Genomic DNA, 15905 nt, shown 5'->3' with positions numbered 1-15905 from the left:
AAAGATTTAATTTGAATGATTTAAAAATTAAGAGGACTAATTGCGAGTGCTTTTCTTGATTCTGGTAGTCCTGATATTAGTAAGTGGAAGTTGTATCATCTCTCACCATGAAGTTGGAAATTCTATGCATTACACATGCAAATCAATTACTACATTACATTAATGTGTATATGAAAACTTCTTATGTAAGGAATTGGCATGTACCGCTTGGAAGCTAAATTTGTTGATAATTTCTTATATATGAAAGTCTTGAAAATTTTATCGACTTTTAGTCATTACTGTAACAGCTAATTGTTTCACTTGTAATTCAGAGAACCCTTGCTCCCCATTAGGCGGCTTAGAGGGCTCATTTGAAGTGCTCTCAAAATTATTCCCACATTCTTCGTCTTCTTGATTTTCTTGAGTATCCTTCACGGAACATTGTTCTCCCTCTTTACTTTTACCCCATAAGAGAATATAAGTGCCAGAAATAACCAATACTGATCCTGCAACACTGATTATTGCACATAGGGATCAACGCAATGGAAAAATGTGGAGAAAAAAAGTGACAAGTGAAACCAACCTTCCCAGATAAATTTCCTCCTGCAATATAGAGAAATCAAGTACGGCCACAAACATCTGCAGAAGAGGGGTAAATGCTGAAGTGAAAACTGGACCCCTTTGTTTGACACACCATGACATTGCCACATAGCACAAGCCAGATCCCACCAGCCCCTAGCTCCACACGCAGCAAATTTTGTAAGGATAATTCAGGTTTCATGGATCTTGCAAAAAAGCTTGCTAATAGATATTCATATTTGAATATAGTAATTAGAAAAGAAACTTTCACATATTATCCCAAAAACATTTCTGAATGATGAATTCTATTTTAAAGAAGGATTAAATATGTGATTTCAGACTTTACAAAATTATTATTATTATTATTTTATTTAGTCTCTATATTTTACAAAATTATTGGTTTTGTTTCTAATTGATATTAAATGATTATGTGGTCAACTCCAATATTGTCATATATTACATTTTTTTTAAATCATATTAAAAATTGACAATTTTCGAAAATATAGAAACTAAAATAAAATAAAATTATATTGAAATAAAAGTATGATACATTTTAAGAAATAAAAATATATTAAAGCATGTAAAAAATATACTTACAGCATATACAACAGTCATTATCTCTATCTTTCCTTTGAGAATCCATTTGGTATGGTTTCTATCGATGACCAAAGTTAATATTGCTGATTGAATGGCAGCAAAAAATGACAAAATGGCTGTGCTAGAGTATTGGCACGGATACTTTTTGCTAATCCTTGCTTGTATAAGAAACCAGGAAGACCACAAGAGGCATCCTGCAGTTAGAAGCACTGAACCTATAATCCATTTCTTTAACTTGGAGGCTGATGCTGTCGATGCCTTGTCTGCAATGTGCCGAGGTTGTTCATTTATTAAGGGCATTCCCTTATAAAGGATCAACAACAAAGCTCCACCAATACACACAATGGTTCCCAAGACCTTTGCCTTAGCACTCATGCTTTTCATATTCACCTTCTCTATCCTTTCATTTTTAAGACAAAAATGGTCGTAGTTATTGTGGGTTTAATAATCTATAATATTATTTAAATTTTTTCATTCAAATTGTCACAAGACATTTTTTAGCTTTCTAATTTGTTAAAATTATAACTTGGTTTTTTACTTTTCATCCTTTTATATTTTTTTAGCTATTTCAATTTTATTACTCACAAATAAATAAAATTAAGATATAGTTATTGAGTTTAAATATTTGTCTCTCTCTATTATACCTCATAAGATTATAAGTATACTTTAATTATCTTATTTTACATAATTATCAAACAAATATTCATTTTTAAATATTTCAATTATAAGTGTTTCCTAAAGGTACTAATTTAAATATCTGCCTATCAAATAAAGCATTCCAATGTTATGAATATTAAATTTACAGTATCAGCAAGAACACCCTACCTAGTGTGTTAAACTAATTACATTTCACAATAAAGTAACATGACGACTATTCTTTTGTTTGACTTACCCCAATGGAACCGCCATAATGAACGTGAATACAGGTACCATGTTAAGGAATGCACATGAGAATGTGGCAGATGTATATTCAAGTCCAGTGAGATAGAGGTATTGAGTGAGTGTTACCCTGAAATACATTGATTATAATTAAAATAAAATTTAATATACAGCTAGCTGTGTGTATAGTTGGTTACGAGAGATCCTACCCCACAAGAGCACTTAGGAAAAGGAGACATATTATGCGACCCTCCAGCTTCCTTTTCCTGTAAAATAAGATAAAATAAATCATCTTGTAACATCTTTTGGACATTATATAAGTACTAAAATGAAATTTTGTTATTAGAGAAAGTTTAGATAAAGTTTTAATAATCAAATCATAATAAAATAAAATAAAGAGATAAAATAAAAATTTCTTGCATTGATTAAAAATCGTTCATGCACCTTAACTTTTCCAGTAGTTTTATTATTTAATTTTTTACAAGAACTTGTGAACTTATAAACTTTATTAGTAAATTAGAAACTAAATACTTATTTAAAAAATGATCTAAACTGGACAAAAACAACTTCTGGTTAAAAAGGAGGCTATTTTTAAATGATAAGCATATGCAAAGGCACATAAATTAGAAAGCAAATCAGTTAAGTAGATGGTACCTTTCATAGAAGCAAGCAATAGGAGCCAAGAATATGGCTGAAATTGCCTGTCGATATGTTAGGATTGTCAAGTAGTCCATTCCTTCGTTAAGAACCTTCTTCAGTAATATGTTGACAAAAGCCAGAGCTAAATTGACTATAATCATCACAAAAATTGGCTTCCACAGACCACTGAAATTCAACGAAGTCATGATTTCTTTTCTTTTCTTTTTCTCCTAATTATACTTTGTTGTTTGTTGAGTTGTGGAAGAATGCTACCATGCTTGATATCTTCATCAATATATAGAGAGGAATTGAGTCCCCCCAAAGAAAGGGGGAAAAATATTAAATATCACGATATATTATTCCATTCCATTTTTCTTTATTTTTATTTCTTTGGTGGGAAATTACGACATAGCATACGATATTCTTTAACGTCACATTGATTGACCTCACCTTTCCAAACTTGGGAACATGTTTATTTGTTAATATTAATCAGATCTCTAAATCATGACCATTTCACGTCTACCCTTAAATGAATAGTTTAACACACTCCCCTCCCCAAATGAGTCTTTTGGGCTTCAAATAAAGATAATGCACAAACCTAGCTTCTTCTTTTGAACCAAAAGGCTATTTCTTTTATTAAGAAAATATGGACGATCTACACTTTGTCATACTAAGATATACTATATCATGAACCAATTATTGCAATATTACGTGGTACGAAATGTTTGAATACGTGCATGGCAGACACACCTAATTTTTTTAAAAGATAAATCGCATTTTTTCTTTTAAAAAAAGGTTTAAATTACACTGTTTTTGAAAAAGAAAACAGTCTCTTAGAGTGAGAGATGAAGTTATTTATAATTGCTTCATGAAAATCTAAATGAACCTCTTCTATCTAAGCACATGAATGATTTTATATTTAATACCCATCCTTATTTAAAGGAACGAGGAGAACAAGAATTAAAGTCTACAATGAATACGCCATCCCATAAACTTAGTAAAATAACATTTCATTAAAAAAAATTATATTAATTCAAACGTCTAATTTAAAATTCTTACTAATTATAGTATGTCTGTAAAAATTCACTCAATTTAAATACTAATTAATACGTCGTTGTCCTATTATAAAAATTGTATAAATTTTTATAATCACTGTTGATAAAAAATAAAAAACTGTTAGAGATATCATTTTATCCTTATCCACACACAAATAATTGAATCATCATTTTCTCTCTATATATAATTCACTGGTATATTTATTTATTTATTTTTAATTCTAAACCGATATGTTTATCGAAACTAGTATTTTGTTAAAAGTTTAAGCTACAAAATTATCATCCCTTCAATTAATGTTTTAATGTTAAAATAAAGTAAAAAGAATGTTCAAAATTGAAAACCAGGGATTCTTAATTAATCGCAAACCATGCAATTGAAAACTGGACAGCAAGGATCCATTTGCATGTGTAGCCATATACATGCAAAGTAGCATCACATTCACATCAATACTTTTAGGATCAAGTTTTAATATTTTACTCATTGGTTCCTTTTCACTTTATATCACTGAGATTTTCTGTCGGGTGGATCTGTGGAATAAATTGCCAAGCATCTCATTTTTTTTGCTTTTAATTATTATCAATTGAGATTAGAATTAGCCTCTCTTGACTCGAGTCCTAATAAATATGACTCAGCTTAATTCACTTCAAGTCTCAGAAAGCACTATCTTCTTACCCTTTCGCGATGAGTAGTGCATTATAATTGTGCAAGTGGCTGCAAGCATCGTTAGAAAGCACTGACAGATATGACAATGTCTCCATTTCTTTAGAATCAAAGCTCCTGAATTGCTTGGTCGACTACGTAGTTAATTATTTAGTCATTTTATTACATGGACGAACAAGATGTCAAATTTGGCCATTAAAGGAGCGAAGCTGGTACCAACATGCCTTCATGCAAGTGCTGATCGCCATTGCCACTCTCCCCTTTTTGCCGTAGCTGTGTGAGGTTTAATTACCATTCTAAGAATGAATTTTTAAATAATTTTTTATTGTATGTCTAAACATTATATAATGATAAAATTTTATTACAAATATTAAATTTAATATTTTAATAACATTAAATATTATCTCTTTTAATAAAAAATTATTGTTTATAATATTTTTATTATTTGTCTTATTTAAAATATTACTATTTAAAACATGACTTACAATCCTCTTAAGTATATTCTATAATTATATTATTTAAGAATATAGACATTACAAATGACTAAACTCACACAGCTAAAATTTTAACTAATGTTAGCCGGTGATCTAAGGGCTAATGGGTTAAGGAATTAAAAGTACACGACTTTTGTTAGAAAATATTAATTTTAATTTTCACAATATTCGCATATTCGTAAATGTGTTTATATTTATAATAACTTAAAATTTTTATTGGTAACTTTTTAAAAATATCTTTAATTAATAAAATATGAAATTAATTGAAATATATTAACAGTATAAATATTTTTATACTTTTACTTGAGCACAAATTATCACATCAGTAAAAACTATTAAATTTTGTAATAATTATTTTAAAATTTATATTATATATTTTAATTGACTGATGATGCATCAAAATTACATTCATAAATTATTTAATTTTTAGTTTTTCAAAAAATTATAAGATTAATTTTATTATATAAAAATATATTAAAAATTTATGAAAGAAAGAAAAAATGGATTTAAAGTATTTAAAAATCTAAACAATAATATTTGCTCCATAATTTTTTTTTATTCAGCTTCCTATAACGCTATTCCTTTTTTCTCAAATTAGAGGAATTAAATTTGTGATATATTTATTGAAGTACATGACCATTAAACCAAAAGTTTGATGATTTAATATTTAAACGCAATTCTTCGTTCTACGAAACAAAACATAAAAGTGAGTTTTTCGTTGAGAAAAAATTATTGTTTTTTATACTTATTTATTTACACATATATAAATGGAATATCAACTAGTTCTTTTTGTTACCCTAGTTAATTTCACTCCTTCACTTAATATGACCCTTTTTTCTTTCTTTTTCTTTTTTTCTTTCAGGACGTACTTAAATGATTATCTTATGCATATGTGAAAGGAATACTAACTAGCTTTGTTGCTTTCTTATTGCCTTTTGATTTTGACGAAAAGCTTATGGAAAAAGAATCTTTCGCTCAAAAGTGCTTCAACTATTGTAAAGATGAAGAGTAAATAAAATCTAGTAAATGTAAATAGTTATTCTCGTATATAACCTTTTAAGTTTGCATGGATTGATTACAAGAAAGAAAACATAGACAAAAGAAAATAAGGATAATAATATACTCCCTTTTATTTGATTAAAAAATGGAAAAGATAAAAAGTTAATTGTTAAAAAAAATTCTTTTTTTTTGTTAATTTTATCTTTGATTTAAATTTTAGACTTTCTCCTCCCATAATTGTTTTTATCTAATTTAATGAAAGTTTAAGATATATAATCAATGACTATATGCCTCATAGATAGTCACATATAATATTATAATGCTTCTAAAGAAGAAAGAATATTGCAAATAAGCACACTAGCTAATGAAAGCAAAAGCAGAGAGAATAAAAAAGAACTCATTATTTAGCTAAAGTGAGGTGACTTTTGTAATCTTTTTCTTTTTAATTCTGAAATATTTTTTAAGATATATAAACATGAAAAGAAAATGATTAAAATAATTATGTGATATTAATTATTTAATATTTAAATAATAAAACTAATTAAAAAACAAATAAGAATTGAAAATAAGTATACTTGTGTAATCATCTCAAATATATATATTTTTTTATTGAAAGGAACACATTTATTATATTAAAATTATAAAAAAAATAATAAATATGTTTTAATAAAAATTTATTAGTATTGCTTGAAATTACTCATAAAAGTTAAGTGTATATATATATATATATATATATATATATATATATATATATATATATATATATAGGGATAAAATCTTTTCACACTAATATAAATCTAAAAACTGTTACAGTCAATTTGAGTCTTTTATTTAATTTATATTTAATAGGTTATAATTTATTACTTCATTGACCGTTAGATATAAATTAAATAAAATACTCAGATTGGGTGTGAATATGTTACCAAGTAGACCTATAATGTTGGATCTTGAAAGGGAAATAACAACATTCCTCTTTTTATACCTTTTATGTGTTATTTCATTTATTAGAAACTCAATTCAAGCTTAAATTCCTAAAATTATAATTATTTATTTATTAGTATTACTTTTTTTTACTTTTTAAAATTATTATTAACTATTTTGTATTTGAAAGCCTACTACTTCTATCTAACTTTCAAAATACTAATTAATTATTTTTCATAAAGTTTCAGTTAATCATATCTATTCAATATTTTAATTAGAATAATGAACGACCGTAATTCTTTGAATTTGGATCCTCCACCTCCTCCCAAAGAATAAATGGGAAGACACTAGAAAGATCTTAATTTCGAAACTCTTTTTAGTTATAGTGTTACCTTTATTTGTGGACTTTTTTCTTTTTGTGAGAATTCTTTAAATTTTTAATGTCTTTTTTGCCACACCACTTTTGTAACACTCTAATTTTTATCTACATTTTTCTTGTTTTTAAAATAGAAGAATTTTCTAATAAAAAAAATATTTCTTTTAACTTAAGAGAATATTCCTTTTAGTTTAAGCGAGAATGGATCAAATTTTCTTATCTATGCTCTCGCTCAAGCGAGAAATTTGTTGTTTGAATGAAAATTCATGACAAAAATGAGTAACTCTCTGTCGTATTTTTGCTTGAGTGAAAATATCTTCGCTTAAGTGAAAATATCTTCACTTAAGTGAAAATATCCTCGTTCAAACAAAAATATCACCAAAAGAATAGTAATTTTTGTTTAGTTTTCTCACTCAAACGAGAATTCAAGAGTTTTGAAGGATGTTTAAGAGATTTTCATTCTAAAACTTATATTGAAAGCCAAGAAACCCTTCTCACACTTCTTTCTCTATTCTCTCACTTCCCTTCCTCAAAGAAAACTCCCTTGAACCCTGAATCTCTTCCAAATCTAAGCTCTAATGTTCTTTTCTCTTGAGCCCAAGTAAATCCCTTAGAGGTCAATATTTTAATCTCACTTTTATTTCTTTATTTTTTTCCTTTCTTAAAAATACTCTATTTCATAATATTTAGAAGAAACTTGATTTTTGTACAACATCTCCTTCAAAATGTTGCACTTCTCTCTGAACCCTAAAGAGATTTTGGTCTTAAAGACACCAGCTCTCATTTCTTTAGTCGTGAGAGACCCATTTCTAAATAAGTAGAGTTGATCCCAAACTCTAACTCCTATTTACATATTTTTAGCTTAAAAACTCAAATTTTTCTTATTTCAGATAGTAAAGCTCTAATATTTACCTAAAACTACTATGTTAAAAATGAACTTTTAAGTATGAAAACCTATTATTTGTTTCAGAACTACATAAACAAAATTTCATAGTAAAAAGTCATGAATAAAACTTGTTTTAAGAAGTTTCTACGATATTACTATTGATCATTTTGTATGTACAGTTAATATTATAAATTCTTATTTTGAATAATATGTGTGGTGTGAATGATGCTAAACTTTACGATAGAAGATTTTATTTAAGACTAATAGAGTGTGATCTCCGACAATGTATTTCACCTTCAACACATTATATTGATTTTTATGATGTGAAATTGATTGCATACGATAGAAAGATTATTGCCGTGTGTGATTATGTACTCTCTTTTATTTTGGAAATATGAGTAAAGATTATGGTTATTTGTTTAAAGTATTTGAATGACCTAGCATGGTGAAATTGTATTATGATGAGAAAGAAAAATATTAGAAATTTGTACTATTATTAGAAAAGTGATGAAATGGAAATATATTTGATAATTACTAAGAAAATGTGTATCATGAAAAATTGACTAAAATGTGTATAGATAGTTATAGAGATATACTAGGAGTATAAAATATAGAATTGATTGTGAAAGTTTATGAGAAATGTAGGGTGGTGAATGACATTCGCTTGTGTGTATACAATCTATTGATTGCAAATGCATCACATAATCTCACAATCATTTCCTGACTATACTTTTGCTGAGGGATGAACTAATCAGCGACTATCTATACTTGTGAAAGACCTCAAGAGATCCTAGGGACAATGATTGTTAAATTGTGAGATGTGTGATTATTGCACACGAGTCATAATATATTGATTGGTGTGATTATAATACAGACATTTTAATACATCGACGGGTGTAGATATAATACATGTATTGTAATATATCGATTAATATGATTATAACGCACATATTATGACATGTTGATCCATGTAAGAATATATGAAATGATATGGTTTTAGTGTATGTTTTAAAATATTAGTGACATGCTTGTTAGAATGGTTGATATATTGTAAGTTCATTAATATAATATGCAAACTAGTATTATTTTGATGTATTATATTTAAGAATATTTCTATTTTACTGTTTTATTCATAAAATAAAGAATTTATTGTGGCGATGAATACTCACCCTTACAACCATTGTTCAGAAATTAAAGTGAAGGATGATATGTTTTAAGATCATATTCTTAATGGTATTGTAAGGAAGAATCTGTTTTGTTAGGATTTAAATTGTATCAAGGTTGTAATAATTTTGATTAAGTCTTAGTTAGAAATTGATTTTGATATGTAAATAATTTTATGTCAAATTTAAACACTTAATAATAAAATTTACTGTAAATAATGATTTGAATTATATTTGTGATATTTAACAGTTAATTCTCTCAATTGTATTTTTAATATTAAATTTAAATTAAAAATATATATTCTATGTTATAAATGAGATCTATCAGTAAAGTCTTAAGATATTGATAACTTCTATTATTTTAAGATTTAAATCAATATGAATATTTTATAATTCATTTAAAATATTATCTATTTTAATTAATTTTCATTGAAATTTATGAATAAAAAGAATAGAGATGTCACATCTTTTAGTATAAATTTAATTATTAAAGTATAGTTTATAATTTGTTATTTCTATTTTTTTTGTATAGTTTTGTGAAAGGATTTATTTACAAGAAAGTTTTAATTTATCACATTTTCATACTAGTTTTAAAATAAATTCACTTTATTTCTTTTATTTTGTCATATTTTACTATACAAATTGAATATAAAATTAGGGATGTTACAACTTCTTCTATCTTCATTTATTTTGCCTTCATTTTTGTTGTCACATTCCTTCTTTGTTGTGCCCTTGTACCCTTTTTATCATTGGTTTAGCCAGTTGTATTTAATATAATAATAAAAATATTAGAAAGCAATTTAAATCACTCTAATAAGTATTACTATCTAAGTAGATGTCACTTAAAAAGTGGTTTATAAACCATTCTTCAAAGTATGTATATAAATCATGAATTTAAAATTTAAAATTTCTTTTTATGTGAGTTTTCGATTAAATCAAAATTAATTTATTGTTACGTTTAAATTTAAATTTGTATATTTAACATTTAAAATTTCTTTATTCTTATCATAAATCAAAATTAATTCTTTATCTCGCGCGTTAAAATTTGAGTTTGTATATTTTTTATAATAAATTAGTCTACATTTTATAGAATATTTAAATAAAACTTTCTTCTCAAGAGAAAATTTAATATGTTTAAGATATAAAATTACACAAAATATAATTTAAGAATATAACTTTTAATTTTTTTAAAAAAATTTATGATTTTTTTATTCGGTAACTCATTTTTTTTAAAAAAATCATAATTTTTCTACTTTTAATTTAAATGCATATTTGGTCTTTGTAGTTAATATTTATTAACAAATTAGTCCTTATAGTTAACATTTATATTTTAGTCTTTGTATGAATTTTGTTTTTTACATTTTAATCCTTCTCACATAACGACTTTAACATATTTTTAATGATAAAGATTTATCCAAAAATGTTAAAAAAATTACAAAAATACGAGACTTTATAAAAAAATTCATTAATAATTTTTGACTAAATTTTTTTATAAATTTTAAAAAAAATTATCACCAGCGATTTTTTTTTTTAAATCATGAGTGGTAATTATTTACTTTTTATAAATTTTTAATATTTTAAAAAATTGTCGGTTAGAACTTTTAAAATTTTCAAATCTCATGTTTCAGAAACTAGTCCTTGAATAAAGTTTTCTTATTTCTCTTAACTTGTTTGATCTTTCCTCTTCTTCTATCGTGGCATATTACTTTTCTTTGTAGCCCAAATTTTGGAGTGTTGAAAGGAACAAGCGAGGCTATGCAACGTTTCGAGGGTCCCCTTCTATATGGGGAATCTCATTTTTCTGAGCTTCACTCATTTTTCCACACCTTGCATATGCAGCCAGCAATAACAACAATCCATGAACGCTGCTTCTCATAGACATTTCATCAAATACCTTCTTTGCACTACGCACAACTCCAAACTTCACATACATATCAACCAACGCAGTTGCCACGTACAACCCGGCCGCGAACACCCGTCCTCCCACCATCATTCCGCCGACATACGGCTGTACCTGCTGCGTCATTATCCTCATCCTCGGCGTCGCCATTGCCTCTGGCCTCTTCTACATCCTCTACGACCCCTCCCTCCCGGAGTTCCACTTCAGCTCCTTCCGCGTTCCTAAGCTCAACGTCACCGCCGACACCCCTACCAGCGTCTCCTACATTTTTCCGAACGAGAATTTCACCGTAGCAATATCGGCTGTGAGAACCCCGTCCTCCATTGCAGCTTTAATCTCATCTCGTCTACAATATGGCTTTGGTAACGATAAGTTGTCTAATTCATCAATCTAAATACAACAGTTGTTGACGCTAGACATTAATTTCAAATATTTCTAAATTAGAGTGATTAAATTCTAAAACAAAATATTATTTTTTAAGGATAAAACTTTAATACTTTTATTGAGTTGTAATGTGATATAATATGAAAAAAATTATATTTAACAATAATTAAATTTAAAATAACAAATTAATTACTTTATATACTATATGTACTAATTTAAATTTAAAATTATAATTAATTTTTGATAAAATCTCATTTTCATAATTCTTTTAAAAAAACTGTATTTTAGTAATTTTTTTCAAAGGTTATTTATTACAAAATAAAATATAAAAAATAACGATGCATTTTTCCAATTTACCAAATCATCATTTAATAAAATTTAGTTGGTAAAAACTAATTCTAAACATTTTTAAAATGTCAATAATTAAATATTAATAACATAATTTTAAAGAAGACTAATTTTTAAAAATATTAATTTTATAAAAATAAAAAGTATAATTAAACTCTCTATAAAATATTACCACACACGAACTAATTTTATAAATATTATAAAAGATAAAAGAAAATATAATTAAGCTTTCTATAAAATATTACCCACACATGTATAAAAACTCATTTTAAAGTTACTATACAAGATATATATATATTTAACCCTCTATAAAATATTACCCGTAGTAATAGGACGTATAAGAGTTTATGAAAAGTTTTTGTTAGGTCACTTGAATTCGAATCCACTTACTCTTAAGAATAAAATATTCATTGTAAATATTAATAATTACGGATTTAGATTTAAAAATTCATGTATACGAGAAGTATTAATAGTATAATTTAAAAATATTTTTGTACTATTAATTAAAGTAATTAAAATTTATACAAATTTACTCTTAATTTAATCTCAGCTATAATTTTATAATTTTTAATAAATTTCAATTAATAATTAAAATACATTAAAAATAATAATTTAACTAAAGTAAAAAGATATGTAAATTTAAAAAGTAAATTTTTTTTTATCTATTATTAATTTATAGTTAATTGTTTTTGTAAAATTCATGAATTTCAATTAATAAAATATAAGGTCTCATATTTTTTTTTTCACTTTACACGCCTCACTTTAGAAGTTTAATCTTATTAGAAAGAATGTTTCTATCTAATTTTTATTAGAAAAATATTTATTATACTTTTATATTTTTAATAAAAAAACTTACTACATTTCAATGTTAAATTCATCTATCCAAAAATAATAAATTTTTATTGAAAAATATTTATTATATAAAAAATATAAAAGTATTATCAATAAAAATATTTATTATTCACAATTTTTTTTATTTTCAATATATTTTTATTAGAAATGCTTTTGTTTTTTAATTAATATTTACTATTTTTAAATGCTTAGACTCAATTTTAAAGATTGAGATTAACAAAATAGAATAATAAATAGTAAATTTTTATTAAAATAGCATTTAATAACATTAATATGTATTTATTTTATTTAAGTTTTATAATTTTTGATAAAAAAAATTACATATAAATTTTTACTATATGTAATATAATATTGTATAGGTTAAAAAGTAACTAATATTAAATATTTTCTTTTATAATAATTTTTTAAAAGAATTAATTTATATGACATTAAAGTGGATAAAAATTTATATATACTAAAATCTTATTAAAACAACAAAATTTAATATAATTTAATGTATTAATATTATTAAATATTATAATTTTGAATAAAAATTTACTGTAGCTAACTTGTTATTGTATATAATATAATTATATAAATAAAAGAATTATAATTTTAAATACTTCAATTTCACCCATAAAAGTTAAGATTACAAAATCTTAGGCTAGTTTTCGTGAAGAAGATGAATGCATTAATTGACAAGCCAGTTGAAAACCGAGTTGATAATAATAATACAATTTTTTAACATATGTTTAACGTTAATTACGCGATGAAAAAATATATATAATAACTTTTAATTAAAAATTAATATATTCATAATATTTAATATTATTTAATAACTTTTAATAGTATACAGCAATAATAATATACAATTCCCTGATATGAGTAAAAATACTGAATTTGATTAACCTGTGCAGTTGAGGGGTCTCTAATTTGTCTGATACAACAGAGAATAAAGAAAACATAATTATCAAGTACGAATTCTGTGAGGCTCTATAAGAGGTACTGTTGGTATACCAATTTTTGTTTGTACATAGCTGATACTATCAGTTTGGCAACCCATCACACAATCAATCAATGCTCATCACTCACCAAACTGCATCGATCTCTTTCCCTTTGGAGTCACGTTGCCTTGATCTTAACACCCATTTCTTCACTTAAGAATTCAACAACATCCTTACAAAATTTGCTTGCATTCAACTACTCAGTATTGCATTCTTAAAGAAAATAAATGAAGCCACAAGGTTGTTTTAATGCTACCAAATTTATTATCTACAGTGGAAAAATAGAATTGATTAGTTGGTCTTTCTTCATCCAGTTCAACTTGAAGTTGAATACCCCAACCAACAACAAAAATATCCATTAGGTTCTTATTTATATGATCAAAATTTAATTAGCCTATAGAACCATATGATGAATAATATGTGGCTCTGGCTCCCAGAATACCCAACATTCCAACCTGGATGGGACCAAGAAGAAATTCATGCCACATTCTTCAAATGCATCAGTTGGCAAGTGGAGGAAACCTTGGATACAATCAATTGTCCTTACCATTATTTCTGTGACAAAACATATCCTCCAAATTACCCACTTGCTGTTGATATCTTGGTTCTTCTATTCACAACAGCTTCTTATTTTGGGACTCTTGTCATAGTGATGATGGATATGAATTCAGGAAGAGGAAGAATCTTTTGGGGTCAATCAAAAAGATTCCTTTTACCCTCTGGTCCTATATCCCTCCCACTTATAATCTTAGCATTTGCAAAGGGTCCTCAAATTAACACAATATTTCCACTCTCTTGCACTGGTCCTGCAATTCTTCTCCTGGTTCTCATTTCTGCATTGTCCTTTGACAATGGAGCTGATAAGGACTTTAAGTACACTTTTTTTGTTGCATCAACAGTGTCTGGCATTTTGCATGCAAGCTTATATCTGGATTCTGTTGTGTTGCCTTATTACACAGGTTTTGATGCACTCATGTCTTCAACACTTTCAGGTGAGTGTGCATCTTGTGTATGCAGGAAAGAGGCTTTGGTTGTTGGAGGGAAACTAGTGAGGTATAGGGGTTGGTCAATGACCACATTTTTTGTTGTGGGGGTTCTCTGTTTGAGGATTATATGCAAAATCTCTGGAGAAAATGCAGGGAAATTGTTGTCCATCAAAGCCTTGATGGAAAGGTTTAGCTGGATCTTAATAACCTTTGATTGCGTTTACCTCACAGTTTACTCACCACCAGAAAGATTAATGTTGAGAGTTGCTGCTTTTGGAGGCATATTTCTTTTGATTTTCCTTCATGCCCTCAAAGAGGCAACCAGCCAAATTTACTCAATGGCTTGTGTTGCAGAAAAATTGAGATGGGTATCAACATCATTTCAAACAATATGAAGAAAAAACATAATGTGTTTTGGAAATCAATAGCTTAGTTTTGTTGTGAACCAGAAGCTGTTACATAACATGATATTGCAATCCTCTGCGAATTATGCCTATTCTTTTTTTCTTAACTTAGTTGTTTTAAGATGGCTCTTAAAATTCAATCTTTATTTTTCTTAATTTTACGTTTAATTGAAAGGAAAAAAAAGTATATAACTTGAATTTCACGCACAAACAGTACTGACAGACTTGCTCCAATTTGCTACTTTAAAGTGAGAAGACATTTCTTTTTTCATTCTGTCTATCTTGCAGTTTTCAAATTAATTATGTTCTACTTTTAATTCAAAATAGTGTACAAATTAGTATGACATCATGCACCAGGTAGAGTTAGGATGCAGAGATTGGAGAGCCACAATCAAAATTTTAAAGGGTAAGTTCTCACCTAAGTTCGTCAAGGATCATATAATTAAATAAAGAAATTATACTTATGTTCCAATTGGTTAGGCTAACAAGTTAGATGTGCTGCTCAATAATTACATAACGTTCAGTTAAATGATCCATTCCCATTTTTAGTCCCCTTCGTATATTTTGTTTTGCTACTTTTGAAGCATTCTGTCAAATTTATGTGGTAGAGAAGTTGGGATGGGTATTAAGTTCAATTCAAAACTACAATTATCAAAATCACACCGAATTTCCTTTTTAATAGCTTAGTTTTGTTGTAAAACACTAGCTATAGCTTGCAATCCTTCTCCCATTTTATTGGGGGTGAAGGAAGTGAAAAAAAATCAGAGAAATTTTTATTGTCATAGAGAAAATTACCCAAATATGCTAAACATTACAATCA

General features: G+C 26.6%; 2 protein-coding genes across 2 annotated transcripts; one reads left to right on the top strand and one right to left on the bottom strand.

Annotated features, from left to right (window-relative positions):
- Positions 1-258: 258 nt before the first annotated feature.
- On the bottom strand, positions 259-2879 carry LOC113870036 (WAT1-related protein At3g30340-like). The gene is made up of 6 exons (XM_027506632.1): positions 2689-2879; positions 2244-2300; positions 2048-2164; positions 1156-1555; positions 563-714; positions 259-493 (listed from the first exon to the last, which is right to left on the bottom strand). Exons 1-6 carry the CDS (start codon positions 2877-2879, stop codon positions 259-261), a joined length of 1152 nt encoding a protein of 383 aa, XP_027362433.1.
- Positions 2880-14108: 11229 nt separating this feature from the next.
- LOC113869718 lies at positions 14109-14919 on the top strand. The gene is given in 2 exon segments (XM_027506175.1): positions 14109-14773; positions 14775-14919. Coding segments are annotated over 2 exon segments (687 nt in total). The 5' UTR covers positions 14109-14113; the 3' UTR covers positions 14802-14919.
- Positions 14920-15905: the final 986 nt, after the last annotated feature.

The sequence above is a fragment of the Abrus precatorius genome, unplaced genomic scaffold (genome assembly GCF_003935025.1).
Source record: "Abrus precatorius isolate BTA unplaced genomic scaffold, Abrus_2018 Scaffold6, whole genome shotgun sequence".
NCBI classification, from domain to species: Eukaryota; Viridiplantae; Streptophyta; class Magnoliopsida; order Fabales; family Fabaceae; genus Abrus; species Abrus precatorius.
Note: the sequence above shows the minus strand (reverse complement) of the source record. Positions and strands in the feature narration are given on the sequence as shown.